Below are 26,294 nucleotides of genomic sequence, written 5' to 3'. Positions count from 1 at the left end.
TAGTTATAATGTATTTCAGATGCAGTTATAATGTATTTGACATGTAGTTATAATGTATTTGACATGTAGTTATAATGTATTTGCGATGTAGTTATAATGTATTTGACATGTAGTTATGTATTTGACATGTAGTTATAATGTATTTGACATGTAGTTATAATGTATTTGAGATGCTGTTATAATGTATTTGACATGTAGTTATAATGTATTTGACATGTAGTTATAATGTATTTGCCATGTAGTTATAATGTATTTGACATGTAGTTATGTATTTGACATGTAGTTATAATGTATTTGACATGTAGTTATGTATTTGACATGTAGTTATAATGTATTTGACATGTAGTTATGTATTTGACATGTAGTTATAATGTATTTGCGATGTAGTTATAATGTATTTGACATGTAGTTATGTATTTGACATGTAGTTATAATGTATTTGACATGTAGTTATAATGTATTTGAGATGCTGTTATAATGTATTTGAGATGTAGTTATAATGTATTTGACATGTAGTTATGTATTTGACATGTAGTTATAATGTATTTGAGATGCAGTTATAATGTATTTGCGATGTAGTTATAATGTATTTGACATGTAGTTATAATGTATTTGCGATGTAGTTATAATGTATTTGACATGTAGTTATGTATTTGACATGTAGTTATAATGTATTTGACATGTAGTTATAATTTATTTGAAATGTAGTTATAATGTATTTGACATGTAGTTATAATGTATTTGCGATGTAGTTATAATGTATTTGACATGTAGTTATGTATTTGACATGTAGTTATAATGTATTTGACATGTAGTTATAATTTATTTGAAATGTAGTTATAATGTATTTGACATGTAGTTATATAATGTATTTCAGATGCAGTTATAATGTATTTGAGATGTAGTTATAATGTATTTCAGATGCAGTTATAATGTGATCGTAATGTGTTTGTATTCCAGCATCTGATAGAGACCGCTCAGTGGGGAGATAACTCTGCAAACATTGAGCAGCAGCTGATTAACCACAACAAGTTCCACAGCTCGATACAGAGAAGCCCCGAGGTGGACAAGGCCAAGGTTGAACTGGTGGGTACGCACATACACACACACTTACACACATACACACACACACACACACACATACACCTGTCACAAACACACACATACACCTGTCACACACACACACACACACATACACCTGTCACACACACACATACACCTGTCACACACACACACACATAAACCTGTCACACACACACACACATACACCTGTCACACACACACACATACACCTGTCACACTCACACACATACACCTGTCACACACACAGACACAGTTACTTTCACAGTCTCTCACATACATTCTATTTCTGTGAGTGTGTTTGTGTGTAATTCTGACTAAGTGTGTGTGATTCTCTCTCAGTGTTTGTGTGTTCCTCCCTACAGATGAAGAAAGGAGACAAGGCCAACCAGTATGCTCTGGATCAGGAATGGGACACGCTGCAGGTGACAGAGGCTCTGGGGAAAACACACATACACACCCCTGCATTACTGTATAATACGGTTGTTGTACCATTATATCATCATTCTTTAGGTTTGTGTCGTACTGAACATCTTTGTTTTCATTCGTCTGTCTATGTTAGTCATGCCACAATGGATTTGTGACTTTATTAATTGTACCTACGTAACTACTGATGAGTCTCACCATGTTTATCGCTCTGTCAGAAAATGTCTCATGGTCGTAGCAACCAGCTGAGGGAGCTGCAGCAGATCATTGAGGCGATCAGTAGACAGATCATGTGGGTGAACGTGAGAGAGGAGGAGGAGCTGGTGTTCGACTGGGGGGACAAGAACATCGACCTCTACATCCCCAAGAAGCAGGAGAGCTACTCGGTAAGGACTGGGTCAAGGGTTAAAGATCAAGCGTCTGAGGGGGAAGTGTCACAGTGGGAGGGTGGAGAGGCTAATTGATGATTCCCATAGAGGCAATACAGGCTGCCTGCGTCCCACATGGAACCCTATTCCCTAATGGGGCGGCAGCGTAGCCTAGTGGTTAGAGCGTTGGACTAGTAACCGGAAGGTTGCGAGTTCAAACCCTCGAGCTGACAAGGTACTAATCTGTCGTTCTGCCCCTGAACAGGCAGTTAACCCAGTGTTCCCAGGCCGTCATTGAAAATAAGAATGTGTTCTTAACTGACTTGCCTGGTTAAATAAAGGTAAAATAAATAAAAAACAATTAAATTAAATATTTAGTGCACTACTTTTAACCAGGGCTCTGCACTAATGTAGGGAATAGGGTGACATTTGACATATTTAGTGCACTACTTTTAACCAGGGCTCTGCACTAATGTAGGGAATAGGGTGACATTTGACATATTTAGTGCACTACTTTTAACCAGGGCTCTGCACTAATGTAGGGAATAGGGTGACATTTGACATATTTAGTGCACTACTTTTAACCAGGGCTCTGCACTAATGTAGGGAATAGGGTGACATTTGACATATTTAGTGCACTACTTTTAACCAGGGCTCTGCACTAATGTAGGGAATAGGGTGCCATTTGACATATTTAGTGCACTACTTTTAACCAGGGCTCTGCACTAATGTAGGGAATAGGGTGACATTTGACATATTTAGTGCACTACTTTTAACCAGGGCTCTGCACTAATGTAGGGAATAGTGTGCCATTTGACATATTTAGTGCATTACTTTTAACCAGGGCTCTGCACTAATGTAGGGAATAGGGTGCCATTTGACATATTTAGTGCACTACTTTTAACCAGGGCTCTGCACTATAATGTAGGGAATAGGGTGCCATTTGACATATTTAGTGCACTACTTTTAACCAGGGCTCTGCACTAATGTAGGGAATAGGGTGCCATTTGACATATTTAGTGCACTACTTTTAACCAGGGCTCTGCACTAATGTAGGGAATAGGGTGCCATTTGACATATTTAGTGCACTACTTTTAACCAGGGCTCTGCACTAATGTAGGGAATAGGGTGCCATTTGACATATTTAGTGCACTACTTTTAACCAGGGCTCTGCACTAATGTAGGGAATAGGGTGCCATTTGGGACGCAGGCCAGCTGTAATTGTTCCTGTTCATTGGTGATGTTTGGCAGTCTCTAGTCCCGTGACGTCTCGTGTATTGTGTGTCTGTATATCATTATGTGTTGTTCATCTGTTTTGCATTATGTACCCTGGGGAAGTATAATGCCAATTGCCAAACCTCTGAGACTTATGCAATGAAACCACATATCATTTTTCAGTCCCAATGGGTCCCCAGGGCCAAACAGTCATTCAGTCATTCTATCTCTCCAGTTTTCCCCTAACTGTGTTGTCTGTAAAACTGTGTTGTTTTTCTCTGTCAGAAACTGATGAGTTCCCTGGAGGAGAAGGATAAGGACCTGAATAAACTGAAGCTGAAAGTGGACAGCCTTCTGAAGAACCCCCACCCTGCCTCTGACAAGATCGAGGTTAGGAGATGTCTGTCTAGAAGAATATCTACTTCATTATGTGGATCGCCATTAGCTGTTACAGTCGCAAAAACTACTCTTCCCGGGGCCCATGATATCTAGCAATGTCTAGCTGTCTAATTCGCAGGGATGGTTATTTTGATATGAGTTCTCATCTTCCTTTCAATCCCCCCTTTTATTCGTTCTTTAATCCCTCTATCCTTCTTTTTTACATTTCTTCCAGGCCTACATGGACACTCTGCAGACCCAGTGGAGCTGGCTCCTCCAGATCACCATGTGTATCCATGTCCACCTGAAGGAGAACGCTGACTACAGCCAGTTCTTCAAGGAGGCCAATGAGATGTACAATAAACTGCAGAAGGCGCATGAGAACATGCGTAAGAAGTTCACCAGCGACAGAAACACGCCTCTTGAAAACTTGCTGGAACTACTCAAAGGCCTGGAGGTAAGATGTTATATCTCAAACACCCAATTCTGCATATAGAGCACTACTTACAGACTGTACTGTACACTCTTGGAAAAAAGGGCACCAGAAGGGTTCTTTTGGTCCCCATAAGATAACCATTTTTGGTTCCAGGTAGAACCATTTTTGGGTTCCCTCTGTAGAAAGGGTTCTTACATGGAACCCAAAGGGGTTCTTCCTGGAACAAAAGGTTCTACCTGCAACCAAAAAGGGTTCTTCAAAGAGTTCTCCAATGGGGACAGCTAAAGAACCCTTTAGGGTTCTATATATCACATATTTCTTCTAAGAGTGTAGTCACTCTGGTGAAGGACTAGTTCACTACGTCTGGAATAGGAAGTCATTTGTGAAGATAGAATAGAATTGCTCCCCCTTTCCTCTGGTAGGGATATTGACCTCTGACCCTTAACCTCCAACAGAAAGAGAAGGAGCGAATCATGGAGAATAAGAGGCAGGTGCAGCACCTGGTCAACAAGTCCAAGAGCATCGTGAGGCTCAATCCACGTAACCCTGAAGAGGGGAAGAGCTGTAGTCCTGTTATGGTACAGGCCCTGTGTGTCTTCAAACAAGACCAGGTCCGAGACATGAACATACACACACACACAAGCTCTCTCTCTTACATGCATGCACACACACACACACACACACTCCTGTCTAACATTGTGCATGTCCCTCTATAGAAGGTGATTCTGAAGGGCAACGAGGGCATACTGAAAGACAACTCCCAGCGCAGTAAGTGGCAGGTAACAGGACCAGGAGGACTGGACATGCTGGTGCCCTCTGTCTGTCTGCTGGTGCCACCACCCAACTCCCTTGGCATCAACCTGGCCAACAAGTAAGAACACACACATGCAGACACGCAGTACACACACACGCAGTACACACACACACACACACACACACACACACACACACACACACACACACACACACACACACACACACACACACACACACACACACACACACACACACACACACACACACACACACACACACACACACACACACACACACACACACACACACACACACACACACACACAATGTGAGAATTAAATCACCATCTGTGTTGTGTGGTCCATCAGGAATGAGCAGTACTATGAGGCCATCCTGTCTGTGTGGAATCAGCTCTACATCAACATCAAGAGTCTCATCTCCTGGCAGTACTATGTCCAGGACCTCACACGTATCAACTCACTCACCGTCACCATGGTAAGTCTATAAGTCACTGCGGTAACCACTATCATTGTCACCACCATCATCTCCGTAAACACATCCTTGTAACTACTTAGATGACCACTAGCTCAAGTGTCAGGGTTGCACTTTGCTTTACAGACCACTGTTTACTTATACTAAGATTACAAAAACAAATACCTAAAAATGGTAATAATAATATATAACCTAAATAAGTATGCCCTTTGAAAAAAAATTGAACGATAACTGCATTATTGTGTCCTTTCAGCTGTCCCGTATGCGTCCCGAGGAGTACCGCAGCATCCTGAAGAGTCTGGAGGCACACTACTCAGAGTTCACCCACTGTTGCCATGGCTCCGAGATGTTCAAGGACGAGGACAAGCGGAGCATCGAGAGCCAGTACACTGGAGCCCATGCTCACTACGACCGCCTGCTGGTCCAGCTACCTGTTTACAGTGAGAAGATATACACCTGACTACTCTGAGTGCATGTCAATAACCTAAATTGGATCTGTACCACACAGTAAATGACACCAGCATTTCATCTCTCTGTCCCTAGCTGCACAACAGACTGGCAACGAGGAGAAGATCAAAGCAGAGGAGGAAGCCAGGATACTGGCGGCCGAGAAAGGGGAAGACAAGGTATTGGGGACTAAGCAAGATCATGTGAAGAAGGTAGTGGTGAAGAAGAAGGTGGCTTCGGTGACATCACAGAGCCTGACGGAGCTGCACAAGCTCAGACTGAGACTGGAGGGGGCAGAGGCGGGGCTTACTCAGCACATCCACATCTGTCTGGCAGAGGATGGAGCACACGACTGTGGCCTGAGGATCACACAGCTAGAGGTACTCACACACACACACACGCACACGCACACACACACACACACACACACACACACACACACACACACACACACACACACACACACACACACACACACACACACACACACACACACACACACACACACACACACACACACACACACACACACACACACACACACACACACACACACACACACACAGAGATAGAATGAATATACCTAGGAGTGTACTTTACTAGGACTACTACTGCATATGTAGGTTTGGGTTTGTGCATGTGACTGAGTGTGTGTGTTTTCCCCAGTCTGTACAGCGGGACGTGGACTGTATCCGCGAGGAGTACCTGCATCTAAATGAGCGTGTTCTGAAGGAACTGGAGAACGTGACTGACTCTGACAAAGCCACGTTCCTACAGAGCCAACTCGGCCTCATCAACGAGAGACTGGGCAGTCTGGACGAGTGCTTCGCAGCATACCTACAGAGGTAAACATTATACTGTAGTGTATGAGCATACACCCACAGCCAAGTTACCTTTCCAGTATACCCATAGTGGTGCTCTAATAACAGACAAACTCATCCATACACACTCACCACTCATTGCTCAAGTGTAACTCATTTGTTTTGACAAATTCTCTCTCTCCATCTCTCTCTCATTCTTTGCATCTCTCCCCCTTCTTCTCTCTCTGTCCTCTGTCCTCTGTCCTCTGTCCTCCGCCCCTCTCTCCCTCCCAGGCTGCGGGCTCTAAGGGTCCTCCTGCAAAGTGTGTCCAGGGCTGAGGACATCATTAAGGTCCATGAGGCCAGACTGACAGAGAAGGAGACCACGTCCTTGAATCCTGCAGAGGTGGGGGACTACAGGTCCACTCTGAAGGTAACAGTTACTGTATGACACACAAGACCAACGAATGTGGGAATTGCAGTGTCTGTCACATCAATTATTCAGCCTGTCAGTTAGCTGTATGTGGTACTTTTGTGAATTAGGGCCCAATGAAATCCGTGATGTGGAGAACGAGTACAGAATCCAGACATTAAAACGGAATTGAACAATTTATTTTTTATTTTATTGATGTAGCCCTAAGCGATGAAGCTAATGACAACCGTCTTCTGGTAGATGGAAAGGCTTTCCAAAAAATGATCTCAATGAAATGTAAATTACAAAGTAGTCTATGCCTACCTGGCAGAATGATATCATGATTATTTGCATCGACCCAGTGGTGATTTGTTTAGCAAACTCTGCACTCGCATGTGTGCTACAGAAACACTGCTAACCAAGCAAGTCTCTTGCTGGTGTGCACTTGAATTAAAGGGTATAATTTCTTCGATCTTTCCCACACCTCAAAAGTGCTCTCCTGATGTGGTTTAAGCACTGTTGTGAACTTAGAACATCCAATTTGATTGTTTTCCGTTAAAAAAAAAAAAAAAAAAAGAAGTGATTATTTGTTGTATGTCTTTTAATTAGATGAGTTTATTAGTCACATGCACAGACAGGGTCACTGATGTCATCTCCGGCTTAAGTGAAATGTTTATGCTCTGAGCTCCTACAGTGCAGGACAAAAACAAAGATGTGATGAGTCAAAAATAATAATAATATACGGTTTACAACTGTAGCGATGATACATGTCTATTGGGGATGGAGGAGGGTAACGGTCCATTTACAACTGTAGCAATGATACATGTCTATTGGGGATGGAGGAGGGTAAGTGTCCATTTTGAGAGTGAAAACCTGAAAAGGGGACAAATCTGAAACTTGGAAAAACAAAACTGAGAAAACGGAGTTTGGGAAAAAACTAAACGGAATTTGCCCAAAAATAAAATAGATTTTATAGGGCCCTAGTAAATGTTTTGAAGTCTGTGAGTTTTGTGGTTATTTGGGTTCTCGGTATGTACTCTAAAAGGGACAGTTAACTTTCTGATTAAAATCTAGGTTGTTCTGTTGTGTGTGTGTGTGTGTGTGTGTGTGTGTGTGTGTGTGTGTGTGTGTGTGTGTGTGTGTGTGTGTGTGTGTGTGTGTGTGTGTGTGTGTGTGTGTGTGTGTGTGTGTGTGTGTGTGTGTGTGTGTGTAGAGTATGAGGGCGGAGCTGGAGGGGAAGAGGGCCGTCCTGGTCTCCATGGAGACGGAGCTGGGGAAGGCGGTCCACTGGAATGGCCAGGTGGGCGGAGCCTTCCACAGGTGCGACGTGGACCTGTCCATATACAGCGAACAGGTCAACCAGCTGTCTGATCGCTGGAGACGCATCCAGAGTCAGCTAGACTCTAGGTATGGACCTGTCTTTACCTTATCGGTTCCTTATCTCATTCTCACTACAATACACATATCCCGAACCATGAAAAACAGCCCCAGACCATTATTCCTCCTCCACCGTACTTTACAGTTGGCACTATGCATTGGGGCAGGTAGCGTTCTCCTGGCATCCGCCAAACCCAGATTGGTCCGTTGTACTGCCAGATGGTGAAGCGTGATACATCACTCCAGAGACCACGTTTCCACTGCTCCAAAGTCCAATGGTGGCGAGCTTTACACACCGCCCTTCCTTTACATTTCGATTACTTAAAAAGACATACTTTTAAATAATCTATTTACAAAAACTGTATCTCGCTTCCCCCTCTCTCTCAGACTGCGGGACTTGGAGGGGTACCTCCATCTGCTCCAGCAGTACACAACCACGAGCTCAGTCCTCAGTGAGTGGATTGTTGCTACTCGTCAGAAACATGACGCGCTGCAGGCCACCAAGATAGATAGCATCACAGCCCTGGACGAACACCTCAACCAGCAGAAGGTTCATCAATTTCTTTTAAAAACAGTCCAGTTGTACAGTGTCTATTGGAGTCAATTTAACCCAACATGTGAATGTATGTGTCTGTCTAGGTGCTGAACTCTGAGATCAAGGGGAAGAGGGAGAGCGTGGTGAGTGTTCTTGGAGACACTGACGCCTGCGTCAACTCCATCAAGGTACAGACCATTTCTGACACATTATATCTAACAGTACCTGTCTGTTTTAACATTTCTGTGATGTAATAAAATGTGTTTGTATTGTACATTTGTTTTAATGTGACTTTATGTTTTTAGGACTATGAGCTGGAGTTGGCCTCTTACAGTGCTGGTCTGGAGACACTACTAAACATCCCTATGAAGAGGACCATGCTACAATCTCCTTCTACGAAACTCACTGAGGAGGTAAACAGTAATCACAACATCCAGTCAACAAAGATACTTTAAAATGATCTAAACTCAGCAAAAAAATAAACGTCCTCTCACTGTCAACTGCGTTTATTTTCAGCAAACTTAACATGTGTAAATATTTGTATTTACACAACAAGATTCAACAACTGAGACATGAACTGAACAATTTCCACGGACATGTGACTAACAGAAATTGAATAATGTGTCCCTGAACAAAGGGGGGGGATCAAAATCAAAAGTAACAGAGTATCTGGTGTGGCCACCAGCTGCATTAAATACTGCAGTGCATCTCTTCCTCATGGACTGCACCAGATTTGCCAGTTCTTGCTGTGAGATTTAGAGAGTTACCCCGTTCTTCCACCAAGGCATCTGCAAGTTCCCGGACATTTCTGGGGGGGGAATGGCCCTAGCCCTCACGCTCCAATCCAAAAGGGCCCAGACTCTTCGCTGGCCATGGCAGAACACTGACATTCCTGTCTTGCAGGAAATCATGCACAGAACGAGCAGTATGGCTGGTGGCATTGTCATGCTGGAGGGTCATGTAAGGATGAGCCTACAGGAAGGGTACCACATGAGGGAGGAGGATGTCTTCCCTGTAATACACAACTTTGAGATTGCCTGCAATGACAACAAGCTCAGTCTGATGATACTGTGACACACCGCCCCAGACCATGACGGACCCTCCACCTCCAAATTGATCCGGCTCCAGAGTACAGGCCTCGGTGTAACACTCATTCCTTCGACGATAAACACAAATCCGACCATCACTTCTGGTGAGACAAAACCACGACTCGTCAGATAAGACCCCTTTTTGCCAGTCCTGTCTGGTCCAGCGGCGGTGGGATTGTGCCCATAGGCGACATTGTTGCCGGTGATGTCTGGTGAGGACCTGCCTTACAACAGGCCTACAAGCCCTCAGTCCAGCCTCTCTCAGCCTATTGCGGACAGTCTGAGCACTGCTGGAGGGATTGTGCTTTCCTGAGAGGAGGAAAAGAGGACATTGCTTTCCTGGCTTTCCTGGTGTAACTAGGACAATTGTTTCTGTTGTTTCTGCCATCCTGTACCCGTCCCGCAGGTGTGATGTTCAGATGTACCAGTCCTGTGCAGGTGTTGTTACACGTGGTCTGCCACTGCGAGGACGATCAACTGTCCATCCTGTCTCCCTGTAGCATTGCAATTTATTGCCCTGGCCACATCTGCAGTTCTCATGCCTCGTTGCAGCATGCCTAAGGCACGTTCACACAGATGAGCAGGGACCCTGGGCATCTTTCTTTGGGTGTTTTTCAGAGTCCATAGAAAGGCCTCTTTAGTGTCCTAAGTTTTCATAACTGTGACCTTAATTGCCTACCATCTGTAAGCTGTTAGTGTCTTAACGACCGTTCCACAGGTGCATGTTCATTAATTGTTTATGGCTCATTGAACAAGCATGGGAAACAGTGTTTAAACCCTTTACAATGAAGATCTGTGAAGTTATTTGGATTTTTATGAATTATCTTAGGGTCCTGAAAAAGGGTCCTGAAAAAGGGACGTTTATTTTTATATCTCTGTTACACACACAGCCCACTCAGTATCTACAGTGACTTCAGAAAGTATTCACACCCCTTGACATTTTACACATTTTGTTGTGTTACAAGGTGGGATTAAAATGGATTTTATCGTCCTTTTTTGTTAACGATCTATAACGTCAAAGTGGCCGAAAAAAAATTAACATTTGTAAAACAAAACAAAAATCGAATATAAAAAAATACAACACCAATATATCTTGATTACATAAGTATTCAGCCTCTAAAGACAATACATGTTAGAATCACGTTTGGCAGCGATTACAGCTGTGAGCCTTTCTGGGTAAGTGTCTAAAAGCTGTGCACACCTGTATTGTACAATATTTTCACATTATTCTTAAAAACAATTATTTAAGTTCTGTCAAGTTGGTTGTTGATCATTGATCATTGCCGTAGATTTTCAAGACAATTTAAGTCAATACTGAAACTAGGCCACTCGGGAACATTCCATGTCAAATCAAATCAAACTTTATTTGTCATATGCGCCGAATACGACAAGTGTAGACCTTAACGTGAAATGCTGAATGCAACAAGTGTAGACCTTAACGTGAAATGCTGAATACGACAAGTGTAGACCTTAACGTGAAATGCTGAATGCAACAAGTGTAGACCTTAACGTGAAATGCTGAATGCAACAAGTGTAGACCTTAACATGAAATGCTGAATGCAACAAGTGTAGACCTTAACGTGAAATGCTGAATACAACAAGTGTAGACCTTAACGTGAAATGCTGAATACAACAAGTGTAGACCTTAACGTGAAATGCTGAATACAACAAGTGTAGACCTTAACGTGAAATGCTGAATACAACAAGTGTAGACCTTAACGTGAAATGCTGAATACAACAAGTGTAGACCTTAACGTGAAATGCTGAATACAACAAGTGTAGACCTTAACGTGAAATGCTGAATACAACAAGTGTAGACCTTAACGTGAAATGCTGAATGCAACAAGTGTAGACCTTAACGTGAAATGCTGAATGCAACAAGTGTAGGCCTTAACGTGAAATGCTGAATGCAACAAGTGTAGACCTTAACGTGAAATGCTGACTTACTACAAGCCCTTAACCAACAGTGCAGTTCAAGAAGAGATAAGAAAATAATGACCAAATAAACAAAAATAGTAACACAATAACGAGGTTATGAACAGGGGCACCGGTACCGAGTCAGTGTGCAGGGGTACAGGTTAGTTGAGGTAATTTGTATATGTAGGTAGGGGTAAAGTGACTATGTATAGATAATAAACAGAGAGTAGCAGCAGTGTACAAACAAATGGAAGGGGGTCCGTGTAATTGTCTAGTGGCCATTTGATGAATTGTTCAGCAGTTTTATGGCTTTGGAGTAGAAGCTGTTAAGGAGCCTTTTGGTCCAAGACTTGGTGCTCCGGTACTGCTTACTTACTTACTGACTTTATTGTCCCCATTGGGAACTTTATTGTCCCCATGGGGAACTTTATTGTCCCCATGCAGTGTTAAATGTACACATTTAAAGTGGCGTTTAAATACAAAACTAAATTGACAATACAACTTTTATAACAGTCACATACCATTCCATTTCATTTTTTTTGTTTTAAAGACTAACCTGCTGTTCTTACTGAGTCCTTAGGAAATTTAGCCTGAGCTATTTAGGAGGGATATCACACCTGGCACAAATGATTGTCTAGTTGTGTTTTTCCTGCTGAGGGGTGCCTTATGCCCAGAGGGGAGTAGTTGTGTTTTTCCTGCTGAGGGGTGCCTTATGCCCAGAGGGGAGTAGTTGTGTTTTTCCTGCTGAGGGGTGCCTTATGCCCAGAGGGGAGTAGTTGTGTTTTTCCTGCTGAGGGGTGCCTTATACCCAGAGGGGAATAGTTCAGTCCGTGTACAGGGGCTTGGGTCGAAAATGATTTTGTGAGCCTTGCGGAGGGTCCTGACCTTAAAGATCTCATCCAGGCCTGTCTGTTTGACTCCAAGTACCTTACTTGCTGTGGTGATAATCCTTCTCTCTCGTACGGTAGCAGAGAAAACAGTCTTTGACTTGGGTGACTGGAGTCTCTGACAATTCTATGGGCTTTCCTCTGACACCACCTATTATAGAGGTCCTGTATGACAGGAAGCTTGACCCCAGTGATGTACTGGGCTATACGCACTACCCTCTGTAGCGCCTTATGGTCAGACGCCGAACAGTTGCCATACCAGGCGATGATGCAACCAATGTCATCTTGGTAAGCAACTCCAGTGTATATTTGGCCTTGTGTTTTAGGTCATTTTAGGTCATTGTCCTGCTGACAGGGGAATTTGTCTTCCAGTGTCTGTTTGGCCTTGTGTTTTAGGTAATTGTCCTGCAGACAGGGGAATTTGTCTTCCAGTGTCTGGTGGAAAGCAGACTGAACCAGGGTTTCCTCTACGATTTGTCCTTGTGTTTTAGGTAATTGTCCTGCTGAAAGGGGAATTTATCTTTATCTTTCTGTCTGTTAAAAAGCAGACTGAACCAGGGTTTCCTCTAGGATTTGGCCTTGTGTTTTAGGTAATTGTCCTGCTGAAAGGGGAATTTGTCTTTATCTTTCTGTCTGTTAAAAAGCAGACTGAACCAGGGTTTCCTCTAGGATTTGGCCTTGTGTTTTAGGTTGTTGTCCTGCTGGGAATTTGTCTTTCAGTGTTAAAAAGCAGACTGAACTGATTTTTGTGTGTAGTTCTTTCTATTCAGTTTATTTTTATCCTAAAAAAATCCTTAGTCCTTGCCAATGACAAGCATACCCATGACATGATGTAGCCACTACCATGCTTGAAAATATGAAGAGCGGTGATGTGTTGGGTTGGATCTGCCCTAAACATAACCCTTTGAGACAAACGAAAAACAATTCCACTTTGACAGAATGGGGTATTGTGTGTCGGGTGTCAAGTAAAAATCTTCCCAGAGTGAAATAGTGACTTCATGTTGTAAAATTTCCACAGCGTGAAAATGTTCCCTGTTCAATAATTGCGTCTGTTTATGTGGATGGCTGAGCTCATGCGGATGTTTCTCTCACACCCTCCCTCGCCCTTGTTTTAGCTATCTAACTAACTAACAAATTCAGTATATGCACTGTCAATCGAAAAAGTAGCGCCCAAGTCTTTGCAATCGCAAAAAATCTCTTCTCACATCAACCCTCAGCACTTTGATGCACAAATTTTTCAGCATGACGTCACGATCCGAACACGATCCGAACACGATCAGAATACGATCACAACGTGATCAGAACGCGATCAGAACACGATCAGAACACGATCAGAACGCGATCAGAACACGATCAGAACACGATCAGAACACGATCAGAACACGACCAGAACGATTGGGAACGATTTCACGCCGGGAAGATTTGTTATGTAATCCATGTGAAGTTCAAGGGGTGTGAATACGTTCCGAAGGCACTGTATGTCTCTGTCTCTGAGGGGTTTGTGTCATTGTGTGTCTCCATTATTTAACGGTGCTTTCTTTCCCAGACTACATTGCTGCAGACCCGTTACATAGAGCTGCTCACCCTGTCTGGTGACTACAACAAATACCTGGGAGAACTACACAATAACATGGAGACGCTCAAGGTACTGGGAGGAACCACACGGAACTGGAGATTCAATCTGTTCCTCTGTGTTTTTACAACAATGAGCTTTTAGACCATGTGTCAAACACAAAGCCCGCGGGCCAAATCCGCCCCGTGACACGGGTCTCACGCTTCCATACAGCCCGAGACGCGCCTCACTACTATGTCACAGCAACCACTACCAAAGTCCTGCATGCCAAATAGCATTGCCATTCACACACCCCTCCTCCCAAACACACACACACACACACACACACACACACAGACACCTACACACAAGCCAGCCAGTGCACTGTATCTTATCATCACTAATGGCACTGACCCGGACCGGAAGTTTAAAGGTGTTGTAGGCTAAATGACCATGCCAGGGTTCCGACAGGTCATTGCTGTAGCCTACAGAAAATGTCATGTTGCGTGTCAAACGTACTAAGATAAAGGATTTACACGCGGGTATAAATTACTACTAAAGGGCAATAGGATACACAAGCGAGTATAAACTAGTCAACAGTTGCGTGATCTACGTCATGAAATTACTGCCTGATGTGCTCTCATTGGTGAATTCAAGGTCAGTTGTGCTGCTTTAGTGTGTCCCGGTTTGCGCAGCGGAGTCAACATGCGCAGCGGAGTCAACATTACAGCAACGTTTGAGCAGTTGCCTCGGCTGGCTACTCAGCGACAAGACATTTTGATTTATTGCCATACAGCAATACTGCATTCAACCGCATCAGTGATCCATGCAGTGCAAAAAAAATAAAAAATGAAAAACATGTTTTGAGTTGAAACAACCTAGCTATGTTTTTGTTATTTGGAGCTATTCAAATACTTTTTTTGGTTAGGGTCGCAGCATACTATGCACATCTGCAAGGATAGCAGCAAAGGCTGGGAAAATATAATATATCTCTTTTGTTTTAATATGTTACAAAATGCTATATACAGGATCCTGAAAATATTTCCACACATATAATAATAATAATAATAATAATAACAACAATAGATGCAGTCTAAAGATCAGATTAAATTCACAAGTCCCATGGGTGACAATATCAGGCTATCAATTGTAATTGTGAATGAAGGCAAAACTATTGGCACCCTTGCGCCTTTTTTCTGATAATGCAGCATTTCTTCCAGAAAACTGTTAAATTCAAACATATTTTGGAAATATTATTGGCACCTTCTAGAAGTATTTAGAAAATAATTCGATTTCGAGCAAGTGATTCTTCTTTACTTTGGAATTGAACTCACCTGTGGTGAGTTGCAGGTGCCTCCAATATAAACATCACTCATTCAACCAGTTTGTATAGTTTTGTGTCACCGTGTGTACCGCACTGAGCATGGAGAAAAGAAAGAAAACCAGAGAATTATCTGAGGAGGTCCGACACAAGATTGTAGCCAAGGATGGTCATTCTCACGGCTACAAGTCCATCTCCAGAGTCCTTGATGTCCCTGTTTCCACCGTATGTAATGTTATCAAGATGTTTAAGGTCTGTGCCTGGACCAGCCAACCACCCTGGACGTGGCCGCAAGAGAACATGATGGAAGATTGCAGCGAAGGATGGACAATGTCAAGGCTACAAGTCCATCTCCAGAGTCCTTGATGTTCCTGTTTCCACCGTGTGTAATGTTATCAAGAAGTTTAAGGCCCATGCCACTGTTACAAACCTCACTGGATGTGGCCTCAAGTGAAACATTGATGGAATATTGCAGCTGTTTGGATTGGTGGAGAAAACACCTCGATCAACTGCCACACAGATTCAAGCTGACCTTCAGACACAAGGTACGACAGCTTCAACTCACACCATCCGTCGCCAACGACGGAAAGGGGGTTATATGGTAGGAGACACAAGAGGATCCCACTGCAGAGAGAGAGACATAAGAAAGCCTGACTGCTATTTGCCAAAACACACCTGAACAAGCCAAAATCATTATGGGAGAATGTCCTGTGGATAGATGAGACCAAATTAGAGCTTTTTGGTAAAGCACACCATCTCTATGTTTACAGAAAACAAAATGAAGCCTCCAAAGAAAATATCACCTTCTCTACAGTCAAACATCTGTGATGTTATATCACCTTCCCTACAGTCAAACATCTGTGATGTTAAGAGCAAACATCTGTGATGTTATATCACCTTCTCTATGTCAAACATCTGTGATGTTATATCACCTTGTCCTGTACAGATGAACATCTGTGATGTTATATCACCTTCCCTACAGTCAAACATCTGTGATGTTATATCACACCTCTCTATGTTTCTGTGATGTTAATCAAGCCTTCCTACAAAAACATCTGTGATGTTATATCACCTTCTCTACAGTCAAACATCTGTGATGTTATATCACCTTCCCTACCTTCCCTACAGTCAAACATCTGTGATGTTATATCACCTTCCCTACAGTCAAACATCTGTGATGTTATATCACCTTCCCTACAGTCAAACATCTGTGATGTTATATCACCTTCCCTACAGTCAAACATCTGTGATGTTATATCACCTTCCCTACAGTCAAACATCTGTGATGTTATATCACCTTCCCTACAGTCAAACATCTGTGATGTTATATCACCTTCCCTACAGTCAAACATCTTTGATGTTTTTGGGGTTACTTTGCTACCTCTGGCACTGGGTGCCTTGAACGTGTGCATGGCATCATGACATCAGGAGAATAACAAGGCATTTTAGAGTGTAATGTCAGAACCAATTTCAGAAAACTGGGTCCTCATTGAAGGTCATAGGTCTTCCAGCAGGACAATGACCCCAAACACACTTCAAAAAGCACCCAGGAATGGTTCAAGATAAAACACTGGACTGTTCTGATGTGGCCAGCAATGACTCCAGATCTATGTGCTACCAGATAATATATAAGTCTAGGGTGTCAATTATTTTATCAATGCCATTTCTGTTTATTATCTGATTTAAATGGATATATTAAGTTCTTTAAAAAAAAAAAAAAAAAGTTTGGTAATATTAACAGGGAAATACAGAATTGTGGAGACCAAATATTTTGGTAAATTTCAACATATTTTTTGTCAAAATTGTGACTTACTTGAAAAAAGTGCAAGGGTGCCACGATGCAAATTTGTTGTGTTTTTTCAAGATGGCCCTTGTGCTGATTGAGTTTGACACCCCTGTTTTAGACCTTGTAGTAGGGCTTTCATTATAGATTCAAGCTTATTTGCCAAGTTGCAAATATTATTATCCACTCTACTTGACCCTAATCCTTCCTTCTCCACCTGTAGATGCGTAACACCAGGATCGACCTGTTGGAGGAGGAGCTACGGCTGCTCAAAGAGGACATTGAGGACCACAACGTTAAGAACAGTTCTCTGGAGGAGGCGTTAGTCCGCTACCGGCTTGAGTTGTCCCAGTCGCAGGAGCAGCTCCTCTCTGTGGAGGAGGTGAAGAGGAGCACGGCCCTGCAGTGCAGCGCCACTCAGGACTCCCTTGCCTCCACCTGCGGCCAACTGAAGGAGCTGCAGGAGCAGGTGACCCGCCTCAACTCCCTCGTCGAGGAGGAGAAGAGGAAGAGGAGGATGGCGGATGAGCGCTACAGGGAGCAGCAGGATGAGCACGAGCAGGTGCTGAGGAGGAGGCAGAAGGAGTTGGAGCAGGCCAACTGGGCAAAGATGGAGGTGGAGAAGAGCGTGGGGACCCAGGAGAGGGAGGCAGAGCGGTTAAGGAAGCAGCTGGAGGAGGAGGAGCAGCGCTTCAAAGAGCTGGAGCAAGAGCTGTCTAAGGTAAGGAGACAATGCAGTGTGGAGATCAGTAAGCTAAAGCTCAGCTACGAGTCCCAGATTACCATCTGCAGGACGGACATCCAGCACCTGTCTTCCCAGAGGGAGGAGGTGGACCAGGGCATCAAGTTGCAATGTGAACGGCTACAGGCTGATAGGAGGGACCAGGAGGACCAGCTCAGGAGGCTGAATGTGTCTCTGAGTCAGGCCGAGGAGCAGAGGACGATGGCGGAGGAGGAGGCCCATTCTCAGAGATCTGTGGTCACAGAGGAGGCGCGGAGGAGAAGGGAGCTGGAGGCGCATGTGGAGATATTAGTCAGGCAGAGAGGGGAGGACAGTAGTCAGTATAGAGGTGAGGTGTCAGAGCTCACCAAGGCCCTGCAGGACAGAAGCAGCCAGCTGGTCCTCCACACACACACAGCCTGGACGAGGAGCAGAGGAGGAGGAGAGCATTGGAGGAGGAGAGGACCAGGATGGAGCTGCTCCTGGGGGAGATTCAGGGCAAGCGGACCTCCTCCTCCCAGGCTGTGACCCGGCTGAGGGGAGGTGGAGGAGGAGCTGGTTAGTATCTGTACAGAGTTTAAGAAGGTGAGCGGTGAGAAGAACAAGGCAGAGCAGAGTGTAGCCAGGTTACAGGGATGCATCAAGGAGCTGCAGGCTACTCTTGAAAGGAAAGATGGGGAGGTGGAGGCTTTGAGGAGAACCGGCCAGGAGGAGGTGATCAAGAGGAGGCACGTGGAGACAGAGCTCCAGAAAACCAACCACACCATGTGGGAGTACACCAGCACCATCACCACCCTGCGTCGCAGTCAGGAGGAGGCCAAAACCGTGGGGAGGAGGGGAGAAGAGGAGCACAGGAAAATTCAGGAGGAGCTAGAGAGGAGGTTGAAGGAGTTCAAAGCCTCCACGGAGTGTCTGGCGTCTCTGAGCTCCGAGCTGAAGTCACTCCAACAGCATCTCCTCCAGGAGCAGGCCAAGGTCCGCGAGGCTAATCTCCGTAACGAAACACTCTACAAGACCATCGAGGAGAAGACCCGAGTGCTCAACGAGAGCTCGGTAGAACACGAGCGTCTCCAGACCCTGACCCAGACCCTGACCAAAGAGCGACTGCGGCTCGAGGAAGAGTTGAGGGGGGTGAAACATGAGAGGGAGGAGCTGCTGAGGACCAGACAGGGGGCTGATGACGAGCTGGTGGCCCAGATCACTGTCCTGGAGCTGCAGCTGAAGAGCAGCTCGGGAAGCAGCCTGGAGACCTAGAGCCTGGTGGCAGAGCTCTCTTCGGAGAGGGAGAAACTCAGGATGGAGATAGGGCAACTCCAGGGTCAGGTCTTTGAGGTACTTGTCTTGAACCTCAGAGGTTCATGTCGGACTGTTTTGTGTTTCTTCAAATCAGACTGATTTAGTTAGTTGGTGGATAGCTTTAGCTGGCTGCAGACAATCCGTTTATCTTGCATGCTGGCAAACCTCATGTAGATGCCTGCCTTTGCTTGTTTATTGTGAAACCCATGCAAGGCATGCATCCTTGTATGTGTTGTGATTTGCATTTTCAATTGAAAGATTGAAGAAAAAAAGGAATGCAAATGCAATCTGTGCATCCAATGTGGTTGCCTTCACCATACTGCTTTCTCACACCCCTGCCCACCACTAGATACTTCCTCTGTTGATGTACCAATCGTCAGGCTTTTTGCCTTTGCTTTGTTTTGTCTCCAGTGATCCACAGTGTCTACATCATCACTGATCTTGTCCTCTGGTCTTAATTTAGTCTCTGTCCTTGTAATTATTGTCGTGTCCATGTATCTAGTAATATTAGTAGATAGATTCTTGTTTGTCTAGTCTAGTGAACTGGTAATCAGTCTCTGACAGTATCTGTCTATTTCCTTTGAATGTACAGGAAACCAATTGCACTCTTGTTTCCATGTTGGGGAATTCTGGTAATTTATTGCTTTAGTCATATAATTTTAATTGACCAATGATAACTGCTTGTTGCCAATGTGTGGGTAAGTTATTGGAGCTGTGTTTTGTTTTTCAATAACAGAGCATGCTGTTCTTATTGTAAATGCCAAATCAGCTAATTCTGTGACATTTTCTAACAAAATAATTCATAATTATTCTAAAACTAATCGCTCAACTAATATTTTGCAGGTGGACATTTATTGTCATGAATCTTGTCCTGGAGGCGGAACTGAGCAATTTCCGCTTAGATAGGCCAGCTGCAAAATCAAAATGGGCTATATTGTAAATATTTATGAAAACTAAGCTTAATTCAAGGTTAGGGGAACCACTAGGCATTCGGGTTAGCAGTATGGTTAAGGTTAAGGTTAGATTTTAAAAAACTGTGCCAGTTAGTGACCACCCTGCAGAGATGCCTCAAGAACAAGATTCATGACGAAAAACGCTAACCTGCTAATATTCTGCCCCTTTATCTATCTGTCTATCTCACCTTCACCCCTATGGTGACTGCCTCTCTCTCCTTCTCTTCCTCTCTCTCTCTCCCTTGACCCTTGACCCTTCTCCCGCCCCCTCTGTCCCTCTCTCTCCTTCTCTTCCTCTCTCTCTCTCCCTTGACCCTTGACCCTTCTCCCGCCCCCTCTGTCCCTCTCTCTCCTTCTCTTCCTCTCTCTCTCTCTCTTGACCCTTGACCCCCCCCTCTGTCCCTCTCTCTCCTTCTCTTCCTCTCTCCCTTGACCCTTGACCCTTCCCCCCCCCCTCTGTCCCTCTCTCTCCTTCTCTTCCTCTCTCTCTCTCCCTTGACCCTTCTTCCCCCCCCCTGTCTCTCCCCATCCAGACATCCTGTCTGATTCAGTCCACTGAGACCCAGTACAAGATAGAGATGGAGAGAGATGCTCTGCTGTTGAAGCTAAAGCAGACAAACCAGGACAGAGCTCGCTCTCAGAAGCTAGAGGAAGAGCTGAACCACATGAAAGTCTCTCTTGAGTCCGAGTCACGCATCAAGCTGTGCCTGCAGGAGGAGAACGAGAAGGTATGTATTGTTGATTTCACTTTGCTGTCTGGAGTCAATCTTATATATGTATTTTAAATTTGATTAATTAATTAATTCCTTTATTTATCTATCCATCCATCCATTGATTCATTCATTTGTGATTCATATTAAATTAATTTGTTTTATTATCATATTTTATATTATTAATTCATCCATCAATTAATACATTCATTCATCCATTCAGGTCAAGAAGGACTTCCTGTACTGGAAGGGCCAGTACGAGTCCAAGGAAGGCGAGGTGAGGCAGTTTAACTCGGAGAAGGAGAAGCTGGAGCGGGAGAGGAGCTCTCTGAAGACTGAGATAGAGCGGTTGATGAGAGAGCTGAGGGAGGTGGAGGAGCGTTATAAGAGCAGGCTGCTGATCACCCAGACCCAGTTCTCTGAACTCACCTCCGTCAGAGACTCCCTGGAGGCAGAGTTGAGTAAACTCAGGGAGAGGCCCTACGCCTTCGCCAAACACACCCAGACGGACGAGAGCGGAAAGAAAGACCCCGCCACGCTGGTCTTCGAAGGTGTCCGCAAAATGGTGACGGCCAAGCAGCTGCTGGACTGTGGGGTCATCAACAAAGTGACTTATGGACAGCTCCTGAACGGTCAGAAGACCGTCCGCGAGGTTTCTGTGGAAATCAAACTCAATCCTAAGGGGACTGGTAGTATCTCTGGTGTGGCTGTGGGACCTCAAGGTAAAATGTCCCTCACAGAGGCCAAGAGAGAGAACATCCTCTCTGAAGACAGCGCCATCTTGCTGCTAGAGGCCCAAGCTGCCACAGGCCACATTGTGGATCCCAGAGCCAACGAGAAGATGACGGTGCAGGAGGCGTGCAAGAGAGGAGTGGTATACGAGGAGGACAGAGAGAGGCTGCTGATTGCTGAGGCTGCATGTCTGGGGTACCGTGACCCCAACACCACCAAGCTCTTGTCAGCAGGCCAGGCTATGAGGAAGGGCCTGATCGATAGAGTCACAGCTCTGCGGATGCTCCAGGCACAAGAATCAGTAGGGGGAATCATAGACCCTGTCCTCAGTGTCTTCCTCCCTAAAGATGCAGCCATGGACCGGGACCTGATCGTCGAGGATCTGGACCGAGCCTTGAACCAACGACCTGAGTGTTACTTGGACCCAGACACCCAGCTGGGAGCCAGCTACGTATCCCTGAAGAGGAGATGCAAGGCCGAACCCACCACAGGTCTCCTGACCCTCCCCGCTCCAGAGAAGCCCATGACAGTGAAGGGTCTCAGGGGACAGGTGTCTGTCACAGACCTGATGAGTGCTAACCTCTTGGAGAAATCTGACATGGACCAACTGAAGGAAGGCAAACTGACCAGCCAGGACATCGAGCACCGGTTGAGGTCGTACCTCCGTGGCTCCACCTGTATCGCGGGGGTCTACAACGAGGCAAACGACAAGACCTTGTCCATCTACCAGGCCATGAAGGAAGGGTTACTGAAGCCCAGAACCACCCTGGAGCTCCTTGAAGCCCAGGCCGCCTCTGGATTCATGATTGACCCCGTCAACAACCTCTGTCTGACTGTGGTAGATGCCTACAAGAGGGGCCTGGCTGGGCCGGAGTTCAAAGACCAACTGATGTCTGCAGAGAGGGCCGTTACCGGGTATAAAGACCCAGGCACGGACAAGATCATCTCCCTGTTCCAGGCCATAGAGAAGGGGCTGATCGAGAAGGGACATGGGATCCATCTACTCGAGGCTCAGATTGCCAGCGGGGGCATCATCGACCCCAAACACAGCCACCGCATCGAGGTGGTGACTGCCTATAAGAAGGGCTACTTCAGCAAGGAAATGAACCAGATCCTGACAGACGAAGGGGACAACTCCAAGGGCTTCTTCGATCCAAACAACCAGGACAACCTAACTTATCTTCAGCTAAAGAAACGCTGCATCATAGACCAGAAGACTGGCCTGGTTCTCCTCTCCATCAAGAAGAAGAAGGAACCGCCTCAGCCCATCACCCAGAAGAGCACTCAAAGGAAGAGGAAGGTGGTGATTGTAGACTCAGACACCAATAAGGATATGTCGGTGAAGGAAGCGTACGACAAGGGGCTGATCGACCACGAGATGTTCCTGGAGCTGTCGCAGCAAGAGTGTGAGTGGGAGGAAATCACTATCACCACCCAGGATGGATCCAAGAGATTGGTCATCTTCGACAGAAAGACGGAGATCCAGTATGACATCGGAGAGCTGCTGGAGAAGAGTGTGAACAACCAATCATTGTACGACCAGTACAGATCGCAGATGATTACTCTCACACAGTTTGCTGACATCATCACCAGCAAGACCAAAGCAAACAGATCCTCTGCCTCGTCTTCCTCCTCCTCATCAACATCGTCATCCAAAGCCAGAGCAGCAGCAACATCAGCAGCAGCATACTCATCCCTGCTGTCTTCATCAACCACCTACTCACCACGGATCACTTCAACATCATCTACTTCCATCAAGGCTGAGAAGACGAGCTCCATCATTGGCAGCTCTACCATTGGACCCTCCTCCATTGGCGACTGCTCCACCATCACCAGATCCACCACCAGCAGCTCCTTTACCCAGCCCGATGGCCCTTCCTCTCCCAACACTCTGAAGCATATCGCCAGTATCTCTGTCTCCCTGGCTTGCCCTGCTGAAGCTGTGGTCTTGGATGGGGAGCAGAGCCCCGTGGGCGCCATCTTTGACATAGAGGCCCTAGAGAAGATCTCCATCTCCGAGGCTCACAAACGTGGGCTGGTGGACAGCATTTCTTCCCAGAGACTACTGGAGGCCCAGGCTTGCACCGGAGGCATTGTAAACCCTTCCGATGGACGGCGCCTGTCCATCCAGGAGGCCTCCAGCCAGGGGATCATCGAGAACGACATGGCTACCAGGCTGAAGCCCGCCCAGAAGGCCTACATCGGGTTTGAAGACATCAAGTGTAAACATAAAATGTCCGCTGCTGAGGCCATGAGGGAGAAGTGGCTTCCCTATGAGGCGGGCCACCGCTTCCTGGAGTTCCAGTTTGTTACTGGAGGCCTGTATGACCCAGAGCTTGGCCGCAGGAGGACCATCAAGGAAGCTCTCAAAGAGGGCTGGCTGGATGGAAGAGGGGCCCAGAAGCTCCAGGACACGAGGCACCATGCCAAGAACCTGACCTGCCCCAAGACCAAGCTGAAGATCTCTTACAAAGAAGCAATGGATAACTGCTTGGTGGAGGAGAATACAGGAGTCAAGATGCTCCAGGCTGCCTCTGCCTCCTCCAGAGGGATCAGTAGTCCATACAACTCATCCACTCCCGGGTCCACATCGGGCTCCAGGACCGGGTCGAGGGCGAGCTCTCGGAGAGGCAGCTTGGACCTGGGATCATCTGGCTCCTCCAGACGATACAGCATCACCTACAGCCGCACCTCCTTCAGTTCCAGCTCCATGTCATAGGGTGATGGAGAAGAGGGAACAATAGGGATAACTATTAATTAGTTACGTTAACTTAGTCTTTGTCTTAACCTCTGCATACTTTTAGTTTTTTGTTTCACATATGACCTTTTGCTTTACGTATGTAAGGAAGCCCTGCTTATTGGTCAGTTAGAAATGTGTCTGTCCTAAATAAAGAGGTCCCATCAAATGTTGCCTCTTCTGTTTAAAGTGGCAGCAGACTGATAACAATGAAACAAACACATTCCTAGGTGTTTGAATGGAAGAAAAAGACTGCATGTAAATTGTATTTGTTCTCTCTGACATCATGATACGAGCATTTTGCTGCCAGATAATATTTTTTCAAAACTGTTGTACTACAGTATAAATGTATAATTTTGATGAAAATAATGTAACAAATTTATAAATGTATAAAAAGTTGGATGGGAGAGGGTTAGTGTCTTATGTGGGTTTTGGGGAACATTCCTAATAGGTGTGAGGTACAGTACTGTTGTGTGTTTTGGGGAACATTCCTAATAGGTGTGAGGTACAGTACTGTTGTGTGTTTTGGGGAACATTCCTAATAGGTGTGAGGTACAGTACTGTTGTGTGTTTTGGGGAACATTCCTAATAGGTGTGAGGTACAGTACTGTTGTGTGTTTTGGGGAACATTCCTAATAGGTGTGAGGTACAGTACTGTTTCGTGCATGGGATGTGAGACGGTGTCATAATAACATTGCTTAGTGTTTATACTGTTAGTGTAATATGGGGCTGTGTTCTTTTATTTAACACAATGTAACTATTTTTCTATTTCTCAAAATAAAATGTTACATCCTTGCTCTTTGGTTTCTGTGTGAAATAGCCTATTTATGGTCAGTAAAATGATGTAATGGTCTTTGTACGAGTACATAAAAAATACCACGCTAAGCCTACAATAGGCCAGTGTCCTTAGAGCATCGAGACATGTAGTCACAGTCATAAATATTGCGTGAAATAAACACAGAAATCATCAATGATCATTTAGAATGTGCCAGATGGCCCTCACATAAAGCCTAAACTAATCTGCAGTTCAGAGAGAGCAGTTTCTACATCTGGTTTAGAGAATATAACTACAGAACGATCAAATCATGAATAGTTTATCCTTACAATGTTAAACTATACAAGTGAGCCAAACTATACTGAACAAAAATATAAACGCAACATGCTACAATTTCAAAGATTTGAATGAGTTACAATTCATATAAGGAAATCAGTCAATTTAAATCAATTCATTGGGCCCTAATCTATGGATTTCACATGACTGGGAATACAGACATGCACCTGTTGGTCACAGATATCTTAAAAAAGAGATAGGAGTGTGGATCAGAAAACCGGTATCTGCTGTGACAACCATTTGCATCATGCAGCGCGACACATCTGCTTCACATAGAGTTGATCAGGCTGTTGATTGTGGCATGTGGAATGTTGTCCCACTCCTCTTCAATGGCTGTGGGAAGTTTCTGGATATTGGCGGGAACTGGAACACGCTGTCGTACACGTCAATCCAGAGCATCCCAAACATGCTCAATGGATGACATGTCTGGTGAGCATGCAGGCCACGGAAGAACTGGGACTTTTTCAACTTCCAGAATATGTGTACAGATCCTTGCAACATGGGGCCGTGCATTTTCATGCTGAAACATGAGGTGTTGGCAGTGGTTGAATGGCACGACAATGGGCCTCGGGATCTCGTCATGGTATCTCTGTGCATTCAAATTGCTATTGATAAAACGCAATTGTGTTCATTGTCCATAGCTTACACCATAACCCCGCCACCACCTTGGGGCACTCTGTTCACAACGTTCAAATCAGCAAACCGCTCGCCCACACACCACCATACACATGGTCTGTGGTCGTGAGGTTGCACATACTGCCAAA

At 45.1% G+C, this 26,294-nt stretch overlaps 1 protein-coding gene across 1 annotated transcript in view; it reads left to right on the top strand.

Annotated features, from left to right (window-relative positions):
- The window catches only part of LOC124038699 (desmoplakin-like), a 41,650-nt gene extending 16,436 nt beyond the window's left edge, over nucleotides 1-25,214 (top strand). The window contains exons 5-24 of the mRNA XM_046354783.1: nucleotides 961-1,086; nucleotides 1,446-1,505; nucleotides 1,725-1,892; nucleotides 3,375-3,479; nucleotides 3,703-3,924; nucleotides 4,359-4,514; nucleotides 4,620-4,774; nucleotides 5,028-5,154; nucleotides 5,405-5,591; nucleotides 5,695-5,978; nucleotides 6,265-6,443; nucleotides 6,693-6,831; nucleotides 8,024-8,217; nucleotides 8,575-8,737; nucleotides 8,827-8,910; nucleotides 9,028-9,135; nucleotides 14,161-14,259; nucleotides 17,494-17,991; nucleotides 20,774-20,968; nucleotides 21,174-25,214. Of these exons, the coding sequence (XP_046210739.1) occupies nucleotides 961-1,086; nucleotides 1,446-1,505; nucleotides 1,725-1,892; nucleotides 3,375-3,479; nucleotides 3,703-3,924; nucleotides 4,359-4,514; nucleotides 4,620-4,774; nucleotides 5,028-5,154; nucleotides 5,405-5,591; nucleotides 5,695-5,978; nucleotides 6,265-6,443; nucleotides 6,693-6,831; nucleotides 8,024-8,217; nucleotides 8,575-8,737; nucleotides 8,827-8,910; nucleotides 9,028-9,135; nucleotides 14,161-14,259; nucleotides 17,494-17,991; nucleotides 20,774-20,968; nucleotides 21,174-24,401 (6,477 nt within the window). The 3' untranslated portion in view covers nucleotides 24,402-25,214. The remainder of the gene's footprint in view (nucleotides 1-960; nucleotides 1,087-1,445; nucleotides 1,506-1,724; nucleotides 1,893-3,374; nucleotides 3,480-3,702; nucleotides 3,925-4,358; nucleotides 4,515-4,619; nucleotides 4,775-5,027; nucleotides 5,155-5,404; nucleotides 5,592-5,694; nucleotides 5,979-6,264; nucleotides 6,444-6,692; nucleotides 6,832-8,023; nucleotides 8,218-8,574; nucleotides 8,738-8,826; nucleotides 8,911-9,027; nucleotides 9,136-14,160; nucleotides 14,260-17,493; nucleotides 17,992-20,773; nucleotides 20,969-21,173) is intronic.
- The last annotated feature ends 1,080 nt before the right edge of the window (nucleotides 25,215-26,294 follow it).

Source organism: Oncorhynchus gorbuscha, linkage group LG06 (assembly GCF_021184085.1).
Source record: "Oncorhynchus gorbuscha isolate QuinsamMale2020 ecotype Even-year linkage group LG06, OgorEven_v1.0, whole genome shotgun sequence".
Taxonomy (NCBI): domain Eukaryota; kingdom Metazoa; phylum Chordata; class Actinopteri; order Salmoniformes; family Salmonidae; genus Oncorhynchus; species Oncorhynchus gorbuscha.
Note: the sequence above shows the minus strand (reverse complement) of the source record. Positions and strands in the feature narration are given on the sequence as shown.